Source organism: Tachysurus fulvidraco, chromosome 24, assembly GCF_022655615.1.
Source record: "Tachysurus fulvidraco isolate hzauxx_2018 chromosome 24, HZAU_PFXX_2.0, whole genome shotgun sequence".
Taxonomy (NCBI): domain Eukaryota; kingdom Metazoa; phylum Chordata; class Actinopteri; order Siluriformes; family Bagridae; genus Tachysurus; species Tachysurus fulvidraco.
Genome location: NC_062541.1, coordinates 15,922,406 through 15,944,306, shown reverse-complemented (window position 1 = coordinate 15,944,306; position 21,901 = coordinate 15,922,406). Strand labels below are relative to the sequence as shown.

The 21,901-nt window shown below is 38.0% G+C and overlaps 2 protein-coding genes across 6 annotated transcripts in view; one reads left to right on the top strand and one right to left on the bottom strand.

Moving 5' to 3' along the window:
- The window catches only part of LOC113660379 (UNC93-like protein MFSD11), an 18,164-nt gene extending 7,003 nt beyond the window's left edge, over nt 1-11,161 (bottom strand). Inside the window, exons 1-12 of one of the 3 annotated variants that reach the window (XM_027173846.2) lie at nt 11,040-11,161; nt 7,405-7,460; nt 7,134-7,241; nt 6,589-6,668; nt 4,816-4,912; nt 4,596-4,654; nt 4,056-4,212; nt 3,893-3,942; nt 3,459-3,524; nt 3,248-3,373; nt 936-1,110; nt 711-846 (exon numbers count right to left, since the gene is read on the bottom strand). In XM_027173846.2, the coding sequence (XP_027029647.1) occupies nt 711-846; nt 936-1,110; nt 3,248-3,373; nt 3,459-3,524; nt 3,893-3,942; nt 4,056-4,212; nt 4,596-4,654; nt 4,816-4,912; nt 6,589-6,668; nt 7,134-7,159 (972 nt within the window). In that variant the 5' untranslated portion in view covers nt 7,160-7,241; nt 7,405-7,460; nt 11,040-11,161. The other 2 variants (XM_027173844.2, XM_027173845.2) reach the window with 2 other exon arrangements.
- ubfd1 (ubiquitin family domain containing 1) lies at nt 10,995-21,901 on the top strand. 3 transcript variants are annotated; one of them, XM_027173849.2, is made up of 7 exons: nt 10,995-11,129; nt 11,919-12,200; nt 13,154-13,362; nt 13,489-13,554; nt 13,699-13,804; nt 13,906-13,988; nt 21,487-21,901. In XM_027173849.2, exons 1-7 carry the CDS (start codon nt 11,114-11,116, stop codon nt 21,595-21,597), a joined length of 873 nt encoding a protein of 290 aa, XP_027029650.1. In that variant the 5' UTR covers nt 10,995-11,113; the 3' UTR covers nt 21,598-21,901. The 3 variants fall into 3 exon arrangements, with proteins under 3 accessions (XP_027029650.1, XP_027029652.1, XP_027029651.1); XM_027173851.2 differs by lacking the exon at nt 10,995-11,129 and adding an exon at nt 11,279-11,410; XM_027173850.2 differs by lacking the exon at nt 10,995-11,129 and adding an exon at nt 11,535-11,753.

Here is a 21,901-nt window from a genome sequence, read left to right as displayed (position 1 = left end):
GCAGTCAGAATAGAAGTAAAGGTCCTGCAGAGTGTTCTGCAGTCAGGGAGGGTGAAGTAGGTGGAGTCGGGGGGGGTTGAGTAGAGATGAGAAATTTGTGCCGAAGCTTTAAGCTTTTCCCTAGTTAAGCAGATAGTACACAAAAGTCAGAATCCTAGCTAACCAGAAGACAATATATTCAAATAAAGAGAGTTAAAGCACACATCTACCCATTTTACAAAGACCCGTTCATTTTTAAGAGCAGAATGCTCTTGCTGTGTCAACTTCAAATTAATCAACATCACTATTTCTCTCTCTCTCTCTCTTTCTCTCTCTCTCTCTCTCTCTCTCCCAGTATAAATACTCTAAATACATTTCGTGACCTTTGGATTTTTTTTCCTTACAGACCAGTTCTGTAGCCAGTTTTATCTCTTTTAATTAGTTCAAATTAGCTCATATTATTGCTTGTGTGCATAATAATTAGCTCTCGTTACAGGAATGTGTGCAATACGCATGTTAAAGCATGTAGTCTGGCAAACAGAGCGGCACTGAGAAGGTGACTAATACTAGTGTACGTCAAACTTTTTTTTGTTTTGTGTGTAAGCAAAAAAAAAAGAAGGCACTACATAAGGGATTTATCTCTTGTGCGATCAGTGTTATGTTATTTTATGTTGTTGTTATGAACAATTCACTCTTTTATTATTTCTTGTCAGCATTAATCAATTCTGTACCTGAACAAACTTGAAGATAGCGAAGGCTGGAATGCTTTGTTCAGTGTAGACACACCCTAGGATGCTGTAAAGCTGAGTGTTGAAACAGCTGTCTCCGAGTCCGAGCAGAAAACTGCAGAGTAAGGCGACGGACACGCTGCGAGAAACCAAAACATATTTATATCCAACACCAAACAGCCATTAAATACAGATGGTGACATACAGAGTCTGTTGTGGTTGCTGTACCTTGGAGACAGATAAGGAATGAGCTGTGGGCTAGAGTCCAAGACCACGGGAGCATCGCTTGGGATGTTGAGATAGATCAGATAAAAGGCAATAAAATGCACCACCATTCCGAGGAAGACAACTGACGTGCGTCTGAAGTGGTTGTTCTTCATCACAAGGCCAAACAGACCTCCACCTGAAAGAATCCCTCTAGTAAACACATCCAGTCCAGCTACATCCTCTATAACCCTAGTCCAACCATAACCTCAGAAGTTTCTACAAATAAACGGTGTTTGTAATGTAATATAGCAATTATTATTATTATTATTATTATTATTATTATTATTATTATTATTATTATTATTATTATTAGTCTATGTGGTATACTGGCTCTCAACCCTACATTTACTCTCCACTGTAAAAAAATAAATAATTAATTAATTAAATTTGGGTGGGGATTTTCAGGAGTTGGCGATATTGAGCAGAAAGTTCTGTAGAAAGAGTTATTGCCAGTTTCAATAATATTTAGTAATATGGGTGTAGTTACCGTTGCCTGCGCTGCTCCGATATTAATTTCACAGCTGTGAGATATGGGATATTGTGCATCACTTCCCAGTACTACAGAGAATACGATTCGATTTCTGGTGCACATCAAATCGATCATCTCGGTTTGATCTTTTGTACGAGTTGTCTAAACACGTGAGCTAGCCTGCTAACTCTAGCTAGCTAACTAAATTACAGCAAGGAGAACAAAACCATCACATTTGCTCACTACTGATACATGAGTTATAATCATCTGAAATCTCTTTATATTATTATTTTTTAATTATAAATAAAAAGTTAACTTTAAAAAAAAAAAAAAAGCTAATTTATTCACAAACAGGTCAGCCAGGTAGTAATATTTCTTTCCTTTTTTAAAAAAAATAAATAGCATAGGATGTAGACTGTCAAGTTTTTATTGTATTATATATTATTTTTTTTTTAGAATATTTTTCTAATTAATCCAACAAGCAGCAATGATAATGTACAGTTAACGTACAATTAACGCACAGGCTTTAGATCATGTTCACATATAAATTATTAGTGATGGGAAAATTTAAGTAAAAAATATAAGGCTTATGGTTTTTGATGTGAATAGATTTACTGTTAATTATAAATCATTTTTATATACTAGATTAATGAGCTATTCTTATCTTATATACATACAGAAAAAATTGATCATATACAAGGCATCAAAAAAAAAACATCACACTGTGTCACCATGACAACCTCTGACTCAGCCAACATCTGTCACGTTTTTATCCATTGTTCAGTGCTGGTGCTATTCATCAGTCATCAGTATGGTGCACAAACTACAAAGTGTAAACACATGGCAGGAAGCTGCTCCTGCTGTTTGCTCTTCCATGCTTATGTGGGTTTTTACACCGCTTTGCTGCTAGGGAGTGTAAACTTCACTTCACTGTAGGTTTCACATGTGCACCTGGAGCTACACCTCTGCAGGTGGATGAAGTGTAGACTGTGGTCTGACTTTCATGATCACTCACTAGCTTCCTACAATATTAGAAAACAAATAAATTCCTTTTATGTTCAGGAAGAAAACCCAAATCCAAATTTGGGATATGAGAAGAAAAAATTTGTGAAAAAAAAAAGTGAACTAAGTGAACAGTGTCATCCATTTTCCTGCCTGCATCCAGGCCAGGCAGTGACATGACGTGACATATGGCTAAGTACGGTGACACATACTCAGAATTCGTTCTCTGCATTTAATCCATCCAAAGTGCACCTTAGGGATAGGAGACAGACTCTCTAACCATTAGGCCACAACGTCCCCCACTGTGCTGTAATGTACTGTATATGTGACAAAATAAAGGCTTCTATTCTATTCTATTCTATTCTATTCTCTTCTAATATCTCTCTCTCTCCTGATTGGCTGCTGCCCCTGCCTGTCACAACATATTCACATCATTCATGATGAAAGTTGGAGTTACTGCAGCATCTGGGTTGGTGTATGACACATTTTATGCAAATTTCCCAAGATTCTGACCCAAATTCCAGACTTTTCTTCCTTTGAATCATTAATTCAGCCTGACTCACTTCAGCTCAGAGCATGAGATGCTCAGAGATGACTCACATTTGAACTCTAGAGATAACTCATTTCTCTGAGTGTCATCCAGAGAATGGACCATTGTAATGCATCAGGAACCTCTGAGATACTCGTGTTTCTGACCTTGTTCGACGTTACAGAAAGACGCTGTTCTTCGCTATTAATTGTACGACTGCCAAACAGTGCATTAAAGCTTCTTAATCATCTCCAAACTGGAACGTTTGCTTACCAACAATCTCGCCGATTCCCACCACAATCCCTGACATGCCTATCAGGGCTTTGGAGCTGCCTCCAAAATGAGTCGTAGCTCCGATGCAAGTTCCATATACACCACTGTAAAAGGAGAGCTCCAGACCTAAGAGGAGGAAACGTGGCTATCAGCAATAAGCCACGTAAAGAAAAGAATTTAACATAAAGTGTTGTCACTGTATAAAACTTACCACTGTACGCCATGGAGAAGCTTAACAGTAGTATTGTTTTTGTGCAAAAAAGGTGCAGAATTGTCTCTTAAAGGAACAGAACAGAAATAAGTCGTTAAAGGTTGCAGAAATATTACAAAACACAAACACACACACACACTTTTAATGGCAATTAAACTACAAAATCATTTCCAGTTTAATTTCCATTTGTCTTTGTTTGGGATAAATCAACATGGTGAGTATAATGTGGAGGCAAACTCAGTGCAGTACACCAGTGATCATTAACACCCATTAAGTTAAGGTTCACATTTGAATAAATGTTTGGTTTCTCGGTCATGGTGTGATTTAATCCAGACTTAGTCATTTCCCAGAAGACATTTCAAACATGTTTTTGTCTTTCGTGCTGTAATAGAGCATTCTGCACTGATAATATAAACAGGCATGATGTCACTTACTGAAATCTGCCTTGGCCTCTTTTAAGGCGTCGCTGGCTCGCTGTTTAAATCTGTAACATAAGAACCTAGTAAAGTCAGATCGAACAAAATCCCCGCAACCCTTAAACCTTATAAATAATCACGACAGGCAAAAAAATGAGAACGTGTATAAAAGTAGGTTTTCCTGTACGTCGATCGGGATGAGAGCAAGAGCTGGCCTTCCTCTTCGGACAGAACGCCTTCCTCTTCCTCGCCACCTGACTTTCGCAGAAGGAGGAAACTTAGAGTTCCGACCGCAGAGATGACCAACAGAGTGATAAACATCGTCTTTCTGTCTTCGTCTATTAAAGAAAACAAATAAAACACAAACACACTTCGGTGATTAAAGACACGATGAAACGAGTGTCTGAACGCACAAGCATCAGTTATTCTGGGGGAATTTTGTCGTTTTCAGGTTTTTTCATAACAGATTTGAGATCAAAACCAAAATCTTTTGTTTTGTCTTTTTTTAAATCGATCAGTTATTTTCCTGAATGGAGAAAGAAAGCATCTGCACTTAATAACTGACTCATATTTAATCCGAGCTCAACAGATCTTCATAAATTCCCCTACATTCCCTTGAACTCCAAGAGCTTTATGATTTCAGACAGACTGTAAACGGCTGCTAACAAAAAAAATAAATACAAACAACTTTGTATTGATTTTTAAGATCTTTATATCTTACCTGATATGTCAGTTTTTCCTTTCCAGTCTATATAAACATAAAGGTTGCCAAACAACATACTGGAAGAAAAAGAATGAAGGTTACAACACAAATTATTTAACAAATAATAAGGTTCAGAAATTTTTTCACACATGACTTCTTGAGATATGGATCTGAATTATGAATCGTTAAAGACTTTCACGTTACTATTAAATCACCTTCAGTACAAAGTCTTGGTTACCTGCATTGTAACAAAGCCCAAAATATCGCTGTGTTACTGTTAATAGTAGAGGTGTCCGAATTCCCAACCAGAAAGCGACCTTGAGCTGTCCAAAGCACTGCGGAAACAAATCAAGGGTGAAAAACCTGAGGACCCTGAATGAATATTATAGGATTCCAGTATTTCGCTTCAAACAACTGGTTTGAGATCGGACCAGATTATCCTTTAATGACTTATTAAACAGCAAACATCTAGAGCTGGCAGTGTGGCTGTATCACTGTGTTTGTCAAAAAAAGAGGATCTATAACGAAGGTCAAATGATGATCTCAGCACATTACAGCCACATTACATTACATTACAGTCATACACCTTGTAAGAATGTGAGCAATAATAAGAAGTAGTTTTTTTTATTTAGTTCTTGCCCTGATTGACAGATATTTCCAAAAGATATAATAACTGAATTTATCACAATGATTGATTATTAAACTTTTTAACAGTACTCTGGCATTTGGGTTATGGGACGTTTTTAATCAGTCTGATATAAAATGAGTCAGGACTCTGATGGCTTGGAGTGTGTTTTAGATGCGTGTTCTTTCCCCCCTGTTGATAAGTAGATTAGAAGAAAAAGAAAATATAGATATAATTTCTTAGACTCAGTGTCTACTTTCACATGAGCTTCACCACTTTGGAGTGAGACATGACAAAGGCACTCGATACCGAATATGGACACAAAAAAACGGAGGGAAACTTTATGATAGTGAAAGTCCCTTGTTTGTCTTGAGAAGATAAACCGCCCAGAGTTCTTCAGAAAATTCCTCTCGGTACTGCATATAATTTGGTTTTCCAGCAAAAAAAAAAAAGCTTTGTTTGAAAAATATCACTGATTCTCAAGCAGGCAACATGATTCATTAAAGGTGCGGTGCACAATGTTCGAAAGCCAATGTTGACATTTGAAATCACCAAAACAAACACGACCCTAACCCAAATGGGTGTAACCCCTGTATTGATAGCTCCGTCCTACACATACATGCGTAACCCAGGCAACTATTATGGCAGAACCTGATGGGGATATTTTTATCAGTAAATGAACACAATGAGTAATACTATGGTAATACAAATGTGTTTTTGTAGTACTGTGTGTTGTAACGTGAAAGGTTTAGCTCCGTTTCACGAGGAAGACAATGTTCAACACCTAGAACTCGAGGCAGGGCTAACGGCAAAGGCTAATGTCAGACATGCGCAATGAACACTCTCTCTGCGCATATTGACAAGACACGCCCCTTTCTGCTCATTGGCTACACTTTTGTTTTGTTAGTCAGCCCGACTCGGTTTTCTGAAGCATTTTCAAACATCGTGCACCCCACCTTTAAAAGCCAGGACAGTGGGTCAGGGGGTGTAAATTTTAAACAGGATGATAAGTTTAATCTGGTATTTTGACTTCTGGGAAAGATGCAAATATCTTATATAGATTCTGAAGGGTAGTACTAACTAAAAACAAAAGATTACTATAACTCATAACTATCACAAATCCTAAACAAATCGGTCGCCGATCATCCGGATAACACTAAACACGGTGTTAAGAATGAAGGGTGTTTAAACTTTTGAACTGGTTCATTTGTGTAAATTCAGTTATTGCCATCTCTTGTTGACTAGACGTAAAGATCTGCTTTGTGAAATAGTTTATTCGTAGCAGCACTAATTAAAAACCCTAAACGATCCCTTTCATTTTTTTTGGATTTATTATTAAAGTGTAAACAGAGCTGAATGAACACCCTGAGGACACTGAATACTTACAGGCTGCTCCCATCCCAATCAGCACCGAGGTGAAATAAAACGACCAGGTCGATGGAATAATAAATACAGCTATATAACCACTAAAAGAAAATAAAAGAAAAAAATAAGATATTTAAACAAATATTCATCCATTCATTCATTTTCTACCACGTATCTGAACTTCTCGGGTCACGGGGAGCCTGTGCCTATCTCAGGCGTCATCGGGCATCGAGGCAGGATACACCCTGGACGGAGTGCCAACCCATCACAGGGCACACACACACTCTCATTCACTCACACTACAGACAATTTTCCAGAGATGCCAATCAACCTACCATGCATGTCTTTGGACCGGGTTAGGAAACCGGAGTACCCGGAGGAAACCCCCGAGGCACGGGGAGAACATGCAAACTCCACACACACAAGGCGGAGGCGGGAATCGAACCCCCAACCCTGGAGGTGTGAGTCGAACGTGCTAACCACTAAGCCACCGTGCCCCCTTTAAACAAACATGTACTATACTAAATATGCACTACCGGATATATTGTGTAATTTGTGGTACTTGCCTGTATAGGAGTCCGCTGATGAACATGCTAAACCGTGCTCCGATTACCGCTACCACAGAGGGAGCGAATAAATTTGCAAACGAAAAAACTCCATATATTATGCCAAGGCTGAAAAAAGTAAAATAAATGCAAACAAATGAAATAAAGAGTGCAGGAGGTATAAACTTAAGACTTAGCTATGTAGTGATGGAATCAGGACAAGATACAAGAAAGGAGTACTTTACTGTTCTCTCTGAATTTCCATCTCTCTGTTAGATAAAACCTTACTTACCTGTGATAGCCGCTTCCACTGAACGTAGCGTTATCCAGACTTTTCACCACAGTTTGCTGAAGAGAAATGAAGCAAATTACTAATGCAATGAAAATAACGTGATGGAAACACGTTGAGCTTGGAAAATAATCCCATCAAGAACATCAAGACAAGAGATCCTCTCGAACTAGTATATCAGCCCAAAGAAATACATCAGAGCTACATCAGACACCTTGAGACAACCATCTCATAACATAACACACCAAATAGGAACATCACCTGTATAAGATTTTAGCACTATATGGTTAAAAGTATGTGCACCCCAATCATCACACCCTCTGTACTTTCATCTTCCCCAAACTGTTTCCATAAAGATGGAACCACACAATTGTATAGAAGGTCTTTGTATGCTCTAGCATTACAATTGCCCTTCACTAAAACAATGCTCCTGTGCACAAAAGCCCAGAGCTCCATGAAAACATGCTGTGGAGGTTAAGGTTAGACTGGAAGAACTTCAAGAACTCAACCCTCAACTCAACTGAACACCTTTAGGATGAACTGGAACTGGAGTCTCCTGGCTCAACATCAGTGTCTGATCTCACTAATGCTCTTGTACCTGAACGAACACAAATCCCCACAGACACACTCCAACATCTAGTGGAAAGCCTTCACAGAACAGATGTTTACCAATCACGTATAAGTGTAATGGTCAGGGGTGCACAAACTTTTGCCCATTTTTGGCATTATCCATCTTTATCCATAATATCACAACAATCACAGCCTGATTTCAGATGATAAATTTCTAATGTACGAGTTCTACACACCACTTTGTCTAGTCCACGGTGAAATATCAACAGACACACTGTAATAACGACGGGACTCCAGAGACTGCACTGGAAATGAAGATACATTTCTGAAACATGGCCATTCCATGCAATGATGGAAGACGTTTTAGAAGTTGAGGACTTATTTATGTTAAGTCATGCTTGGAAATTCTCCAAAATGACTCAGACGTGACTATCTACTAAAATGTGGCTTCAAATCTTTTCTATTTTCAATCCAATACTGACCACTACAGGCATCCTCTCTGTAAGTATCTGCTGTCAACATCACAGATCCTACAGAAATCCAGAAAAGCCTGAAGATATTTTTATTTCTCATGTTCTCAAGAAAACAAAAGGGGTTTTCACCATATCTATTATTTTTCTCTTGGTATAGAAATGCATTATTAGTTTTAATATAATGTACACACACATCTGGTTTACCTGTAATCAGAGAAGTAAAGTCGTGGCCTAATGGTTAGAGAGTCTGACTCGTAATCCTAAGGTTGTGGGTTCGAGTCTCGGGCCGGCCACGACTGAGGTGCCCTTGAGCAAAGCACCGAATCACCCCCAACTGCTCCCCGGGCGCCGCAGCATAAATGGCTGCCCACTGCTCCGGGTGTGTGTTCACTGCTGTGTGTGTGCACTTTGGATGGGTCAAATGCAGAGAACGAATTCTGAGTATGGTTCACCGTATGTCATGTCACTTTCAAATGTGCTTTTTGTCGTTTTTTTTTTTTTTGTTTGTTTTTTTAAACTCGTTTCTATTTCAAATTAAAGAGAAACCAACAAACAAACCAGGATCCACGCCTGACCCATCCCACCCACAACAGCCTCCAGGGCTATACACAAAACACACAAATAAAAATAAAAAAAGACAGAAATATCAACAGGATATCAAAAGAGGCATATCACACAATAAAGGTCTATGAACGGCTCTGCAGACGTAACCTCCAAGCCCTCGTCTGCCTGTCTATCATGTGAGGAGGATTCCAGCGATTGACTAACAGCTTTCTCACAGACGTAAAAACAACCAACAATAAACTCCATTGTCGAGTGGAAAAGTACCAAAGATCATTCAGGAAGTCAAGTCATGCAGTCAAAGCTTAATCCCTGCCTGGAAAAAGCCAGGTCCTCTGAGTGCAGAGTCCAAAAAGGCAAAAATAGGATGACTGGATGATGTTAGACAATTTCCTTATTAGTGGCCATTAATTAAGAAAATGACTTAATAAGAAGAAACTGGCAACTATACTGTTGTGGACATCCTAGTGATCATGAACCAGTAGTCTCCAGATTCATTACCAGACATCGTGAGACATCTCCATGGTTACCGCATTATGTTTCAGACCACCAACAGACACTAAGACGATACATAAGATATCACCGGTCACAATAATGTAATATATGTAAAAATATCAGATTTTTTTTTTATTATGCAATCAGAAGAAAACAACACAGACAAAAAGAAACAACTCATGGCCTTTCTGTAAACCTCTATAGAAAACAATGGCACTTTGTTTTAAGATTAAGATAATGCCCCTTGTTATCATACATGATCTCATGATCTGTGTTGCATCAGTCAACATCACATAACATGCATCATAACAAGCAAGAAATCAGACAGAGATTAGATCTGATCTGATCATGAAGCAGTGTTTCAAGTGGATTTACTGTACATTTGCAGTATTTTGACACATGACTAATCCACACACTTTTATAGTTTTGAACTTTTCCCTTCTTTTGTGAAAATCCAGAGCTAATTTGATGATCTGTTAAACCTTTCTAGAGTCAGAGCTTGTCTTTTAGAACTCTTTAACCACAATGAACGTGGTATAGACTCCAGTTTAACTGAAGAAATCTGACATGATACAAACCCATATAATATATCTGACATTATAATCAAACATTCATATGACATTAAGAATAGATTATTAACAAAGGTCTTACTCACTTCTATATTTCCACAGGTGGTGAAGGCTGTAAAAACGAGCAAAAACGCTATTCCCAGAATCACTACATTATATGTTCTGATGTCTGCCATCTCTCTCTCTCTCTCTCTCTCTCTTTCTCTTTCTCTCTTTTTCTCTTAATAAAAACTGAGATCAATTTCAGGAAAACAATAAACTCTAATCAATGTTACATATGATCAAGTGGGGTTTTGGTTGGAAACTCTAAATAAGTTCACTCACACTCACACACTCACACTCACACACTCACACACACACACACACACACACACACACACACACACACACACACACACACACACAGCAGGAATGTCAGATCTGACCAGCATGTGATCACTTAGGTCTGTCTCCACTGGCTCTTTTGGAAAACTTCCCAGGACCGAATTAATGATGGGGTTTTAAGACTGTAGTCTGACATAAACAGGAGAACTCTAACTAACACATTTAGTCTTAGTTTAGACTCTATATGAAGTCAGGATTTTGTCTATTTTAGCACTAAATCAACCAAGCATGCAATTTAAAACTATTTAAAGTTCGTGTCTTTGTAATTAGACTACTAATGATCTCTCACATGATGTGTGTGTGTGTGTGTGTGTGTGTGTGTGTGTGTGTGTGTGTGTGTGTGTGTGTGTGTGTGTGTGTGTGTGTGTGAATATGAATATAGAAGTTACAACCTTTTAGCTATAGCAAGCTATATACAATAAAAAGCTTTTGAATTATTTTCTGCCTTTAGTTAAGTTTTCGTTTTTGAATAAAGAGTATTAAGTACCAACAGGAACGCTTTGTTTCGGACAAAATGAAGAACAAAAATAATAAAATAAACAAACGTATTTTTCCAGATTTTCGGAATCGCGAAGGAATCACGTACGGAAGCCGGCGTGGTTCATGTGATGACAGCGCGTTCTTTCCCAGCAGGCATTCCTCATATTGTACACAATCATCATGGCGGCCCAGGATGGTAGGTTCATGCAGAAAACCTGCAGTCGTTATGACTATTCAGTTAAATCCAGTCGCGTCTCTGTAACATGTTTTAAACGTGTCGGGATTGTTTTTCGTAGATAAACAGGGAATTTACCTGAAAAACTGAACCACTAACAAAAACTGTTAACGAACTTAAGGGGCTCTGTTAGCTCACATGCTAACGGCTAACCAAGTCAGGCGGTTTCAGGTTTAAAATTAAATAAAGAAATCTAAATAAAAACACCGGACGGTTGGTTAGAAAGCACGTAGTGGCACAAAGTGAGTGAACGGTTTTGTGTTGGCGTTTATTTAACTAGCCGGGTTACCATGGAGACGTTTCTAGATGGTTTAGCGTTTAGCTTGCTAACGTCATCTAGCTAGCTAGCTAGCTTAACTATCAGGCTAATCATTTAGCATCAGCATCTTTGTCGCTTTGAATAAGAACGCTTGTGTATAATTAGTCAAAAAAAGTATATTTTGAACACATCATGATGTAAACGATCAGTTGTTTTAGTGTTACAGAAGACCTCATAACATGACAAGTGCATTAAGTGCTGGTTTGTAGCAGTGTTTTCTAAATAAACACTAATCATCATAATGATCAGTTTTTAATGTCTAAAAGGTATTTACTAGAAAGTTCTTTCTGAATTTATTTATTTATTTATTTTTAAATAAATACAAATCTTAGTGGTGCGTTTATTGTTTTATATTCAGCAAATTTTGATACTGAATCTGGAAGTCATCTGTTTTACTGTCCTGATGCATCCATCTGTCATTGATCATGCAGGAAGTGAGGGAGTGGAAATGGAAACCGAAGTCAGCCTCCAAGCATCAGAAGTCTCGTCTGACGAAGGCTGTAAAGGAGACGCAGCAGGGGTCGAACAAGCCGTCACCGATGGAGAAAACACCTCCTCGTCTCAGGTCTCCGCTGTCAGTAACGGAGACGAAAGCGATGAGGGGAAGGAGATGGTGGAACTGAAAATTATTTGGAACAAAAACAAATATGATCTTAAAATACCTTTAGATGGAACTGGAGCTAAGCTGAAAGAGAGAATTCACACACTTACTGGTAAGAGACTACTTTTAGTCAAGGGTTTGAATACAGCAAATAATAGCAGTTTTCATCCTTGTTTTTCCTCAGAAATGAATTTAAACAATGAAATACAAGTTCGCACCGTGTCTCTAACAAAACCTCAGAACCTATTCCATTTTTAATGTTTGTCTCTGCAGACACACACACACACTTTAAAAAGCACAGTGCTAATTACTCATTTTTACATGATGTGCAGGTTCTGATCTTCACATAAGATTCATGTAATTGTTTTTGCTGTTTTTTATAAAGCTACAAAGCTGCTAAAAATGTCTGTCTTCAAGATTATCAAAATTTGTACTCTGCAACTCCAGGACATGAGGAAAATACAAAAAAAAAACCCTATAAATTCCAGATTGAGGATGATTTTGTGTGCATTTGTATAAAGCGAATATGTGCAGTATAAATGGTAGTGATTCTCATTTGTGTGTGAGGTAAAGCTCGGTACCTTTCAGGATCACAGGGCAAACTCTCTCTGCAGTGGTGACGGATAAGACTGTTGCTTGGTGACAATTACGCAAATGTTTAGAAAGAGGCTATAATACATTTGTGCATTAAGATTTATCTACACTATACGCCCTAAAGATTTGTGGACACCTCACCATCACACTGATATGTGGTTCTTTCCCTAATTGTTGGAACTAAGATTGTAGCACACAATTGTATAAAATGTCTCTGTTGTATAATAACGCTGTAGTGTTACAATTTCCATTCACTGGAACGTAAACACTGTTCCATCATGACCTTGAACCTGTGCACAAAGCACAGCGCTCCATGAAGACATGGTTTTGAAAAGGTCGGATCGGAAGAACTTAGAAAGCCACAATCCACAATCTAATGGAGGTTATTATAAAATTTGGGACAGGAGCGTGTGATGGTCAGGCGTCCACAGACTTTTGGTCGCTGTTCACTGTGTGAATTCTCTCGCGTAGGTCTTCCACCCGCTATGCAGAAGGTGATGTACAAAGGACTGCTGCCAGAGGACAAAACACTTCGTGAAATTAAAGTAACAAACGGTGCGAAAATAATGGTGGTTGGGTCTACAATAAATGATGTACTAGCTGTAAATACACCGAAGGAAGTAATTCAACAAGAAGTCAAAGCTGAGGAAAACAAAAAAGAGCCTTTGTGCAGACAAAAGGTGGGAATCCTTATTTATGAAATTGCACGTGATCATAGAGATAAATCTAAAAACATATCCATAATGGGTTTAGCCTCGATCGCTCTATTAACGTTGTCATAACGTATAAATCATTTCCCGTTGTAGCAACATAGGAAAGTGTTGGACAAAGGAAAACCTGAGGATGTTATGCCGTCAGTAAAAGGAGCAAAGGTAATCTATGTTGAACTGTTATCTATTATATGCAGTGCTGTTATGCTTACTAACAAGTTTTAATGTATTAAATACTAAAGGTGTTTGATGAACTCTTATGAACCCAACTTTCATTTCTTCATTTATTTATATTCATGTGTTTAGGAGCGTTTACCAACAGTGCCTTTATCTGGAATGTACAACAAATCTGGCGGAAAAGTACGGCTCACTTTCAAACTGGAACAGGATCAGCTGTGGATCGGAACAAAGGGTGATGACATCGTCGTTTTCTTCTTATTTAAGTCACTGTTTGTTGGTTAACAATTGTTTGTTAATTAATTTCAGTCGTTGCTTTTTATGTTCGGTTTGCAGAAAGAACAGAAAAAATCCCGATGGGGTCCATCAAAAATGTTGTGACTGAGCCAATTGAAGGTCACGAGGACTACCATATGATGGTAAGTTTGCTTTTCTGCCTACGCTGTTCTTGAGGTTTGTCCAATTTGCACACACTGACCAGTTCAATCACGACATCTTTATAATGAACACTTTTCCATCCACACTGACATCATGCAGCTACTCGATCATGTCGCGGCAGGACAGTGCACAAAAATCATACAGATGTCATGCAGACCAGAAGCTGCAGTCAATTCTCATATCAAATATCAGTAACAATATGAACTCAGTGGCATGATTGTTTTGAGGATTTCTTAACCTGCTGATCTTTTGGGATTTACACACACCACCATCTATAGATTTTACACAGAATGGTGTGGAAATAAACATCCAGTAAGCCACAGGTCTGTGGGCGAAACGCCTTATTGATGTGAGAGGAGAACCGGCAGACCGGTTCGAGCCGATTAGTAGGCTACGGTGACTCAAATAACCACTCATTACACCCATGGTGAGCAGATAAGCCTCTCAGATCACACAGGAGGTCAAAGCTGAGATGGATATCTGAATGGACTATAATAGTAGAAGAGCACATCATGTTGCACTTCTGTCAGCCAAGAACAGAAAGCTGAGCTGCAGAAAGCTGTGTGCACAGGACAGCTGAAGGCAAGAAAATCATAGCCTGATGAAGTTGGTCTGATGAATCTGAATTTCCACTGTGGCTCACAGACGGTAGGGTCAGAATTTGGCTCCAGTGGCATGAACCCATGGACCAACCTTCCTTGTTCCAACGTTTCAGTTTTCATCTATTACCAAATGGAGGAGTTGCTTGTCCATCCTTTAGTGCTTTCTTTTTTTTGAGTCTTTTAAATGAAGTCTTTGGAGCGATTCATGATTCCTTCCCTCTTGACTAGAGCCCCAGTTTCAGCTGAAGAAGCCGACCGTTGTACTGCCACCACCGTGCTTCACTGTGAGTGCAGTGTTCTTTGGGTGGAATGCTGTCTTGCTGTTTTGACAACATTTTGTCCACGACTCATGACATGTTGTAGTCATACGCCAGTATTGACCAGTACTTGGCGTCAGATACTCCTGCACCTCCGTTAATGTTGCCACCATGTCTCTTGGCAGCCTCTCTTATAAGTTTCCATCTTCCTTCTGACTATTTTGGACCAGTGTCATCGGAGATGTCACCTTTGGCACCTCATGTTCATCACTCAGAATTTCTTTCTTACCCGTCTCCAGATTTGATACCTTTCTGTGGACCCCATACTGTAGGTGTCAGGATAATCCTACAGATTTGGGGTTAATCAGAATCAGCCGATTGAGGACGGGTGGATTCTAATAACTTTTTAATATGAGGTTAAATGTGAATGGTAAATGGTTCTTGCCCCATGCCCCTTATAAACAGGCCATTTTAGAAGGGGTGTGTATACTTTTTTATATCCCTTCTAGCTAGTAGAGCAGCATTAGATTCTTGGTAAACCCACATTCTGGCAGCACCTGTTGTGAAACAAAGCTGTTTCCTTTGTGGGTTTTTTGGGCTGTTTTGCACTGTACTTAACGTGTTCCTATGAACACTGCAACTATAAGCTTTGTTTAAATCGCAGCCTTGATTCCAAAATAAATAACCTGAATATGTGGGTTTGGATCATTCTCTTGAAATCAGCGGTATCAGAACTATGAGCATGTAATATTTTGTCTTTTTGTTAGATGTTTTGTATTAATTGGGATGAATTACAACGAGTCGAAGACTTTAAACATATCTGATGGGCTATATGTAATGACTGAAAGGGAGAGAGAGGGAGAGAGAGAGGCTCAGAGGTGAAGCCTCTGTCGGAACTCAGAGCCCACCTCCGAGTGGACACATCGCAGGGTGAATCGCACTTTTAGCTGAATATTGAATACTATTTAGATTAACAATTTACTATATTTACTATAAAATTAACTATTTACATTAACTATTAAACAATTTATCTAAGCTAAACTTTACTGTTACACTGTAATTGATACAAATTAAACAATGAGAAGACTCTCCAAACCTGGATGAGAATGAGCAAACTTCTTTATTGCCGCCAATCAGCCAACACTGAGCTCAAGGAAAAATGTCAAAGTCAAAAGTAATCAAACAAAAACCCAAAAGAACCCATGCCACCCAAAAAAGTTCAAACACAAAAAAGCAAGCAAGGGCAAGAGCCCCCTCCAAAGGAAATCTCCTCAATATGTACCCTGGCACCTCTAGGTGCGTCTATACCTTCTTACGTGACACACACACACACACACACACACACACCCCCATTTCCCCGAAAAACAAGTCTGCCCTTTTACCAAAAACCAAGTCTGGCCTTTAGTTTTTTCTGTAGTTTTTCCCGCCGTACTTCTACCTTATTTATTAAAAAATATGCTGCGTTGTCAAAACTGTTGTTAAAAATGTGCTCCAGAGAACTTCTTGTACTCTTCCCTGTCACGTATCACACAGAAGACACGTCTCGTGGACCACATCATGGATCTGACTTGTTTGTCCAAGGGGAATTTAGAGGCCAAGTTTACATCTTGAACACTTTACCGTAATCCTCAAACCGTTCCTGAACAATGATTGCAGTGTGTCAGAGAGCATCATCCTTCTGAAAGAGGATGAAACACCATTTAGGGACACTGTTACCATGAAGGGGTGAACTTCATGTAAAACTGTGTTTAGGTAGGTGCTATGTGTCAAAGAAACATCCACATGAATGCAGGACCCAAGGTTTCCCAGCAGAACATTGCCCCTGAGCATCACACCACCTCCTCAGGCTCGTCTTCTTCCCATAGTGCATCCCGGTGCCGTCTCTTCATTGGGTAGGTGATTCATACGTGCTTACAAAACTTGATTCATCAGACTAGGCCTCCTTCTCCCATTGCTCCACGGTCCAGTTCTGATGCTCTCATGTCCGTTGTAGGTGCCTTCAACGGTGTGCTGCAACTCCGCAACTTTGAAACTCAGCAAACTGTGATGCTCCGTGTGATCTGAATCTTTCCGTCAAAATAAGAATCAGTATCAGATTTATTCTCAAACACACCATGAATTTGTTGTGGTTTTTAAGGTGCTCTTGGTACATTCATATATACATACATGATCTGGCATGAGAATCAGAATCAGGTTTATTGGCCAAGTGTGTTGACACACAAGAAATCTGGTTCCAGCTGTTTGTAACTCTAAAAAGTACAGACATAAATAACACTAAAAAGTGTCTGTAGTGAACTGCCCAATGTTAAGCAGTTCTTCTCTGGTGTAAGTTATCACGGTGGCGTGACCAAACACACAAAGTAAACAAAAAGAAAAGTCTGGGATGATCTGGGATCATCTAAACAGTAAACATTTAAACAGTAAGGATTTACATAGTACTTGAGAGAAAGATGGCGAATGTATTCATGAATTCATCAGAGTCAGAATTTACCTTTTTGCAGTAGTTTGTGCCACAGTAGCCTTGTGTGTCCATAACTCACCAGTTGTCCTTCCATGAATGTGGCATGTGGTAGCTCAGTTTAAGGTGTTGTACTACTGATCGAAAGGTCATAGGTTCGAATCCCACGTCCATCAAGCTCCTACTGATGGGCTCCTGAGCAAGGCCCTTAACCCTCAATTGCTCAGTTGTATAAATTGAAATAGAAAAAAATGTAAGTCACTCTGGATATAAGGGTGTCTGCTAAATGCCATAAATGTACATTTTCTCAGGCTCAAAAGTAACTGGACAGATGAGCAGTTTCATGACCAGGTGTGACTTGTAAAATTAAATAAATGACTTAAGGAAATTAACAAAGTAAAGTAAACGTAACATGGCCTGTTAAATTATGTTGAGTAGTATTTACAGTATTTTCCGCACCATAAGGCGCACCGGATTATAAGGTACAGTGTCAATTACGGGTCTATGTCTGTACTTGACCCATACATTTCCACCGTATTATAAGGCGCACCGTATTATAAGTCACACCGTATTATAAGGCGCAGCGTATCATAAGGCGCATGCTAAAACATACGGTCTACAAAAAAGGTAACAGAAACAAAACAGTGAGTTTAGTTGAACTTTATTCTACTATTTAACAACACGCATTATTTTTTAATCAATCTTCTCCCACAAATCCATCAAAGTTCTCATCTACTGTGTCTTCTTAACTCAGCACAGTACATTTTCTTGCTTCCTCCACTTCTGAACCATAGACACATTGATGTTGAATTCTTTCGCTGCTCTATTCCCATTTACAACCGCGTAACTGATAGTCTGTAGTTTGTATTGTGCCTCGTAAGCATCTGATTTTTATTGGCAAACCAACTTAAGATGCATTTACCGCCACCTACTGGACTGGAATGTGGCGCGCATAATGGTTAGTGAGAAACAAATGTTTTGCAACATACCGGTAGTTATACCTACCGGAGGCGTGCAGAACAAAAAATGCACAACATTTTTACAGATTTTTGGAACTCAGTGCACACATAAGGCGCACGGCCGATTTTTGAGAAAATTTAAGGCTTTTAGGTGCGTCTTATGGTGCGGACTTACTTAGCGTACTTACTTATCTGATGTAATTAACTGATATAATTAAGTAAAAAACTATTTTCTCTTTTAATTAAATTTTACTTGTTTTATTCAGTGTTAAATATTTTAAGCTAAATAAAACGAGTCACTGTTACAATACGACAAAGTAGTACCGTGAGGGTAAATGTGCAATCACGAGTTATTCATTTTAAGGAATTAACCTGCTCTTACAGATCGATGCTTAAAAATAAGAATCTGAATTTAAACAGCTCAAGCTGCAGTAAAGTGCAATGACATTTTTGTTTATAAAACGTTTGCTTATTCAAGCCATCTAAACTTTACACGTCTATGCAACGACTGGACAGAATCTTTACCTGAGCAAAAAAATAAATAAATAAATCCTGTCTTCTAAGTAAGTTAAGCAAGTCCACAGCCAAGTGCTCTATTATCTTTACATAGTTTAAACGTTAAAAAAAAACAGGTTTCTTTAACAAACTATTTATTTTTAAATAATCTCTTCCAGCTTTATACATTTATACTTGAAAATATAAAAGCAGTAAAAATGCTAACAGCAACAATCATTCTGCATGTTTCAGGCTGTACATTTTCTCACAATGTAATAGTGTATAAACAAAGTTGGGTTAAGACAGATTAATGCCTATGAATGCCTTGGTTTTCAAAGACATTCGGAGAAAGCTTATGTCCATCGAGACCCAGAAAGAGTTTTGGAAAAACCTCAAAAGTGTATTTCAGATTTGATGGATACTGTTGTAGATTTAAGTCACGAATCAGAGGACCTTGCTTCCTTCTAGAACAATTGACACGACTGGCTCCTCATCTCCATGGACAAGAATTGTCATGACATCATTACCGAAGTCTTCTCGATTGCCATCCTTACAAGAGGGATGAGGGTAAATTAGATGAAGGGAAAGAAGAAAAAATGTTGGAATGACAGTGAGCCGAGTAAATATATTTCAATCTGAATATTTGAGTCGCTAACTTTTTAAAGTGCTCATGGGGCCGAAATTATAAAGCGTAAAGGTATATATTAGCCAAACATGGACATTTTTGATTTCAACTAAGGTGTTAGGTGTTGTCATACATAGAAGATAAAAGAACAGTGTTTCTCCAAGGAAGAGAGAGAGAGAGAGAGAGAGACAGACACTCAAGTAAGGACACAGTTGCCTACTCCTAAAAGATTGTGTACTAATTCAGGCTGAAAAGAGGCTAAGTAGCGCATCATGCTTTGTTTTCTAAAGTTAACATGCTAGCTTCACAGCAACGTGTCTGCAGCTAACAGGAATTTACAGAGGACTTTGACACTGTATATAGAGCTCTTGCAAAATATATAGCCACCACTACTCAGACTTTAATTTAAATCCTCAAAAGCTCAAAAATACAACGAAAATACCTTTTTTTTTTTTTTTAACAAAAGTCTTTTGTAAAACTTAGAGGTTTGAAGATGCGTATATATATCGTAAGAATTCATGAACATCTATAGAACATTTTATCTCAACAAAATGTAATCAAACAAAAACATATCACAAGTAAAGTAACACATTCAAGACTAACGTGTCTTTATGTAAAACATAGAGATGTTAAATTGTCATATGGCTAAAGATCATCAAAGACTCGAATTTCCAAATATTAAATATACAGAATTAAATGACAGCTCAATTGTTCAGTGTTAACACAATTATCAAATACATTAAATAAAAAATTCCAAAATAAAATGCATTTGGAAAAACCCTTGTTTGTTGATTGCAGGATATATTCTTTTTTCGCGCTCACGCAAATGACCTAGTCATCTTAAATACCTCATCACTTAAATAAACTTGATTTTCTAAAGGAACACAAGTACTCTATTAATTCGCTTAAATTTGTCAAAGAATCTTCTGTAAAATGTACTTGACTGTTGGATGTTTAATGGTTTGCAAGTATAAATTAAGGACATATATAGATTTTACTTAATATTCTAAAGTTTTCATTTTAACAAAATTATTATTTGCAAAAAATACATATTTTTTATTTATTTGGTCTTACAATCATTTTTTACAGTGTGCTCAGATTCAGTCAAACGCTGTCAAAAGGATGATTCTTCATGATACAGATGGTTAATGAACCTGTGAAAGAAACCCAATCAGTCACCTGTGGTCAACCTAACTTAGCTTGGTTTTCACTTATTGAAGACAAATCTAAAGGCAGAAAGAAACCCAAACAGCAACTGAAGACTTCTGTAGTCAAGGCAGTAGAAACCCTGCATGTGGTCACGTCCATGAGTCCCACACTTCAGCTAGTCATCGCATAGGAGTTGTGTCCAATTATTAAAAACAGTCATTATATTTATAATTGTTTGTTTGTCCAATTACTTTTGAGCCCATGAGAATAGAGGGATTGTGGGAAAATGGCTATAATTCCTATACGGTTAATGCAATATTTTTGTTAAACTTTTTGAATTAAAGCTGAAAATCTCCACTTAAGTTACATTTTGATTACTTATGGACCCGACTGTATATAAGGGGCTTCTCTGGCTTCATGCTGGCTTCTTGCTGTAACAAAAAATGGGGTTTCTATTTTCTAAATATTCTTACATTTTTCAGTGAAAAGCTTTTTTTTTTTTTTTTAAATGGACACAGGAATTGAAACGTTTAATCAAGCATTATGTTTTGATAATGTAAAGACGTTATGGATATTTTTATGACAATTCATAATATCTACATAATGAAGACAAGCAAATAAATGATTTCAAATCTGATCCGAATAAAATCCCTATTTCATGAGAAATACTCGTTCACACATACAGCTATTTTTTCCTTTTTTTTTCTTCTTTTCTCCCCTTAACAAGATACATAAAGGGAATGTTTTATTTCTTCATTTCATCAGGATTTAGCCAAACGTGTTCTTTAAAGAAATGACTTAAAGCAGCTGTGAGTTAAATTCATGATGTTGTTTAAAAGAACTCCACTGTATGAATTCGTTTGATTTTTTAAATCACATTTTCCTGTCAGTTTCCCCAATGTTCCATTCACTTTTGTTTTCTTTACTTTCCTAGGCATTTCAACTGGGTCCGACGGAAGCCTCTCAATACTGGGTTTACTGGGTGCCTGCACAGTATGTTGATGCAATCAAAGACACAGTCCTTGGAAAGTGGCAGTATTTTTAATGTGCCTCCTCAATTGACACTGAGGAATTGGGATCTAGAGCAAAACATCAAGCTTAACTGGACCCTGTGTAATGAATTTGAGGAACGTTTCGAATTTTTTTTTTTTTTCAGCCATATAAAAACTGAAGGAATTCCAGCGGACAATTATTTTTTTTTTCTTCTTGGGTTTTAAGTGCACTAAATGGCATAATCCCTTTTTTCAACCCGTCTCACCTATTTTTAAGCAACTCCGAGGATAAACAAAGAATTGTACAGAACTTACAAATACATGTGAAAGAAATAAAATATTATTTAAGGAAAATGA

Coding starts and splice junctions, on each gene's coding strand:
- ubfd1 (XM_027173849.2), top strand. Junction 13,555..13,698: donor CGTCAGTAAAAGGAGCAAAG/GTAATCTATGTT, acceptor TCATGTGTTTAG/GAGCGTTTACCAACAGTGCC. Junction 13,989..21,486: donor ACGAGGACTACCATATGATG/GTAAGTTTGCTT, acceptor TTACTTTCCTAG/GCATTTCAACTGGGTCCGAC.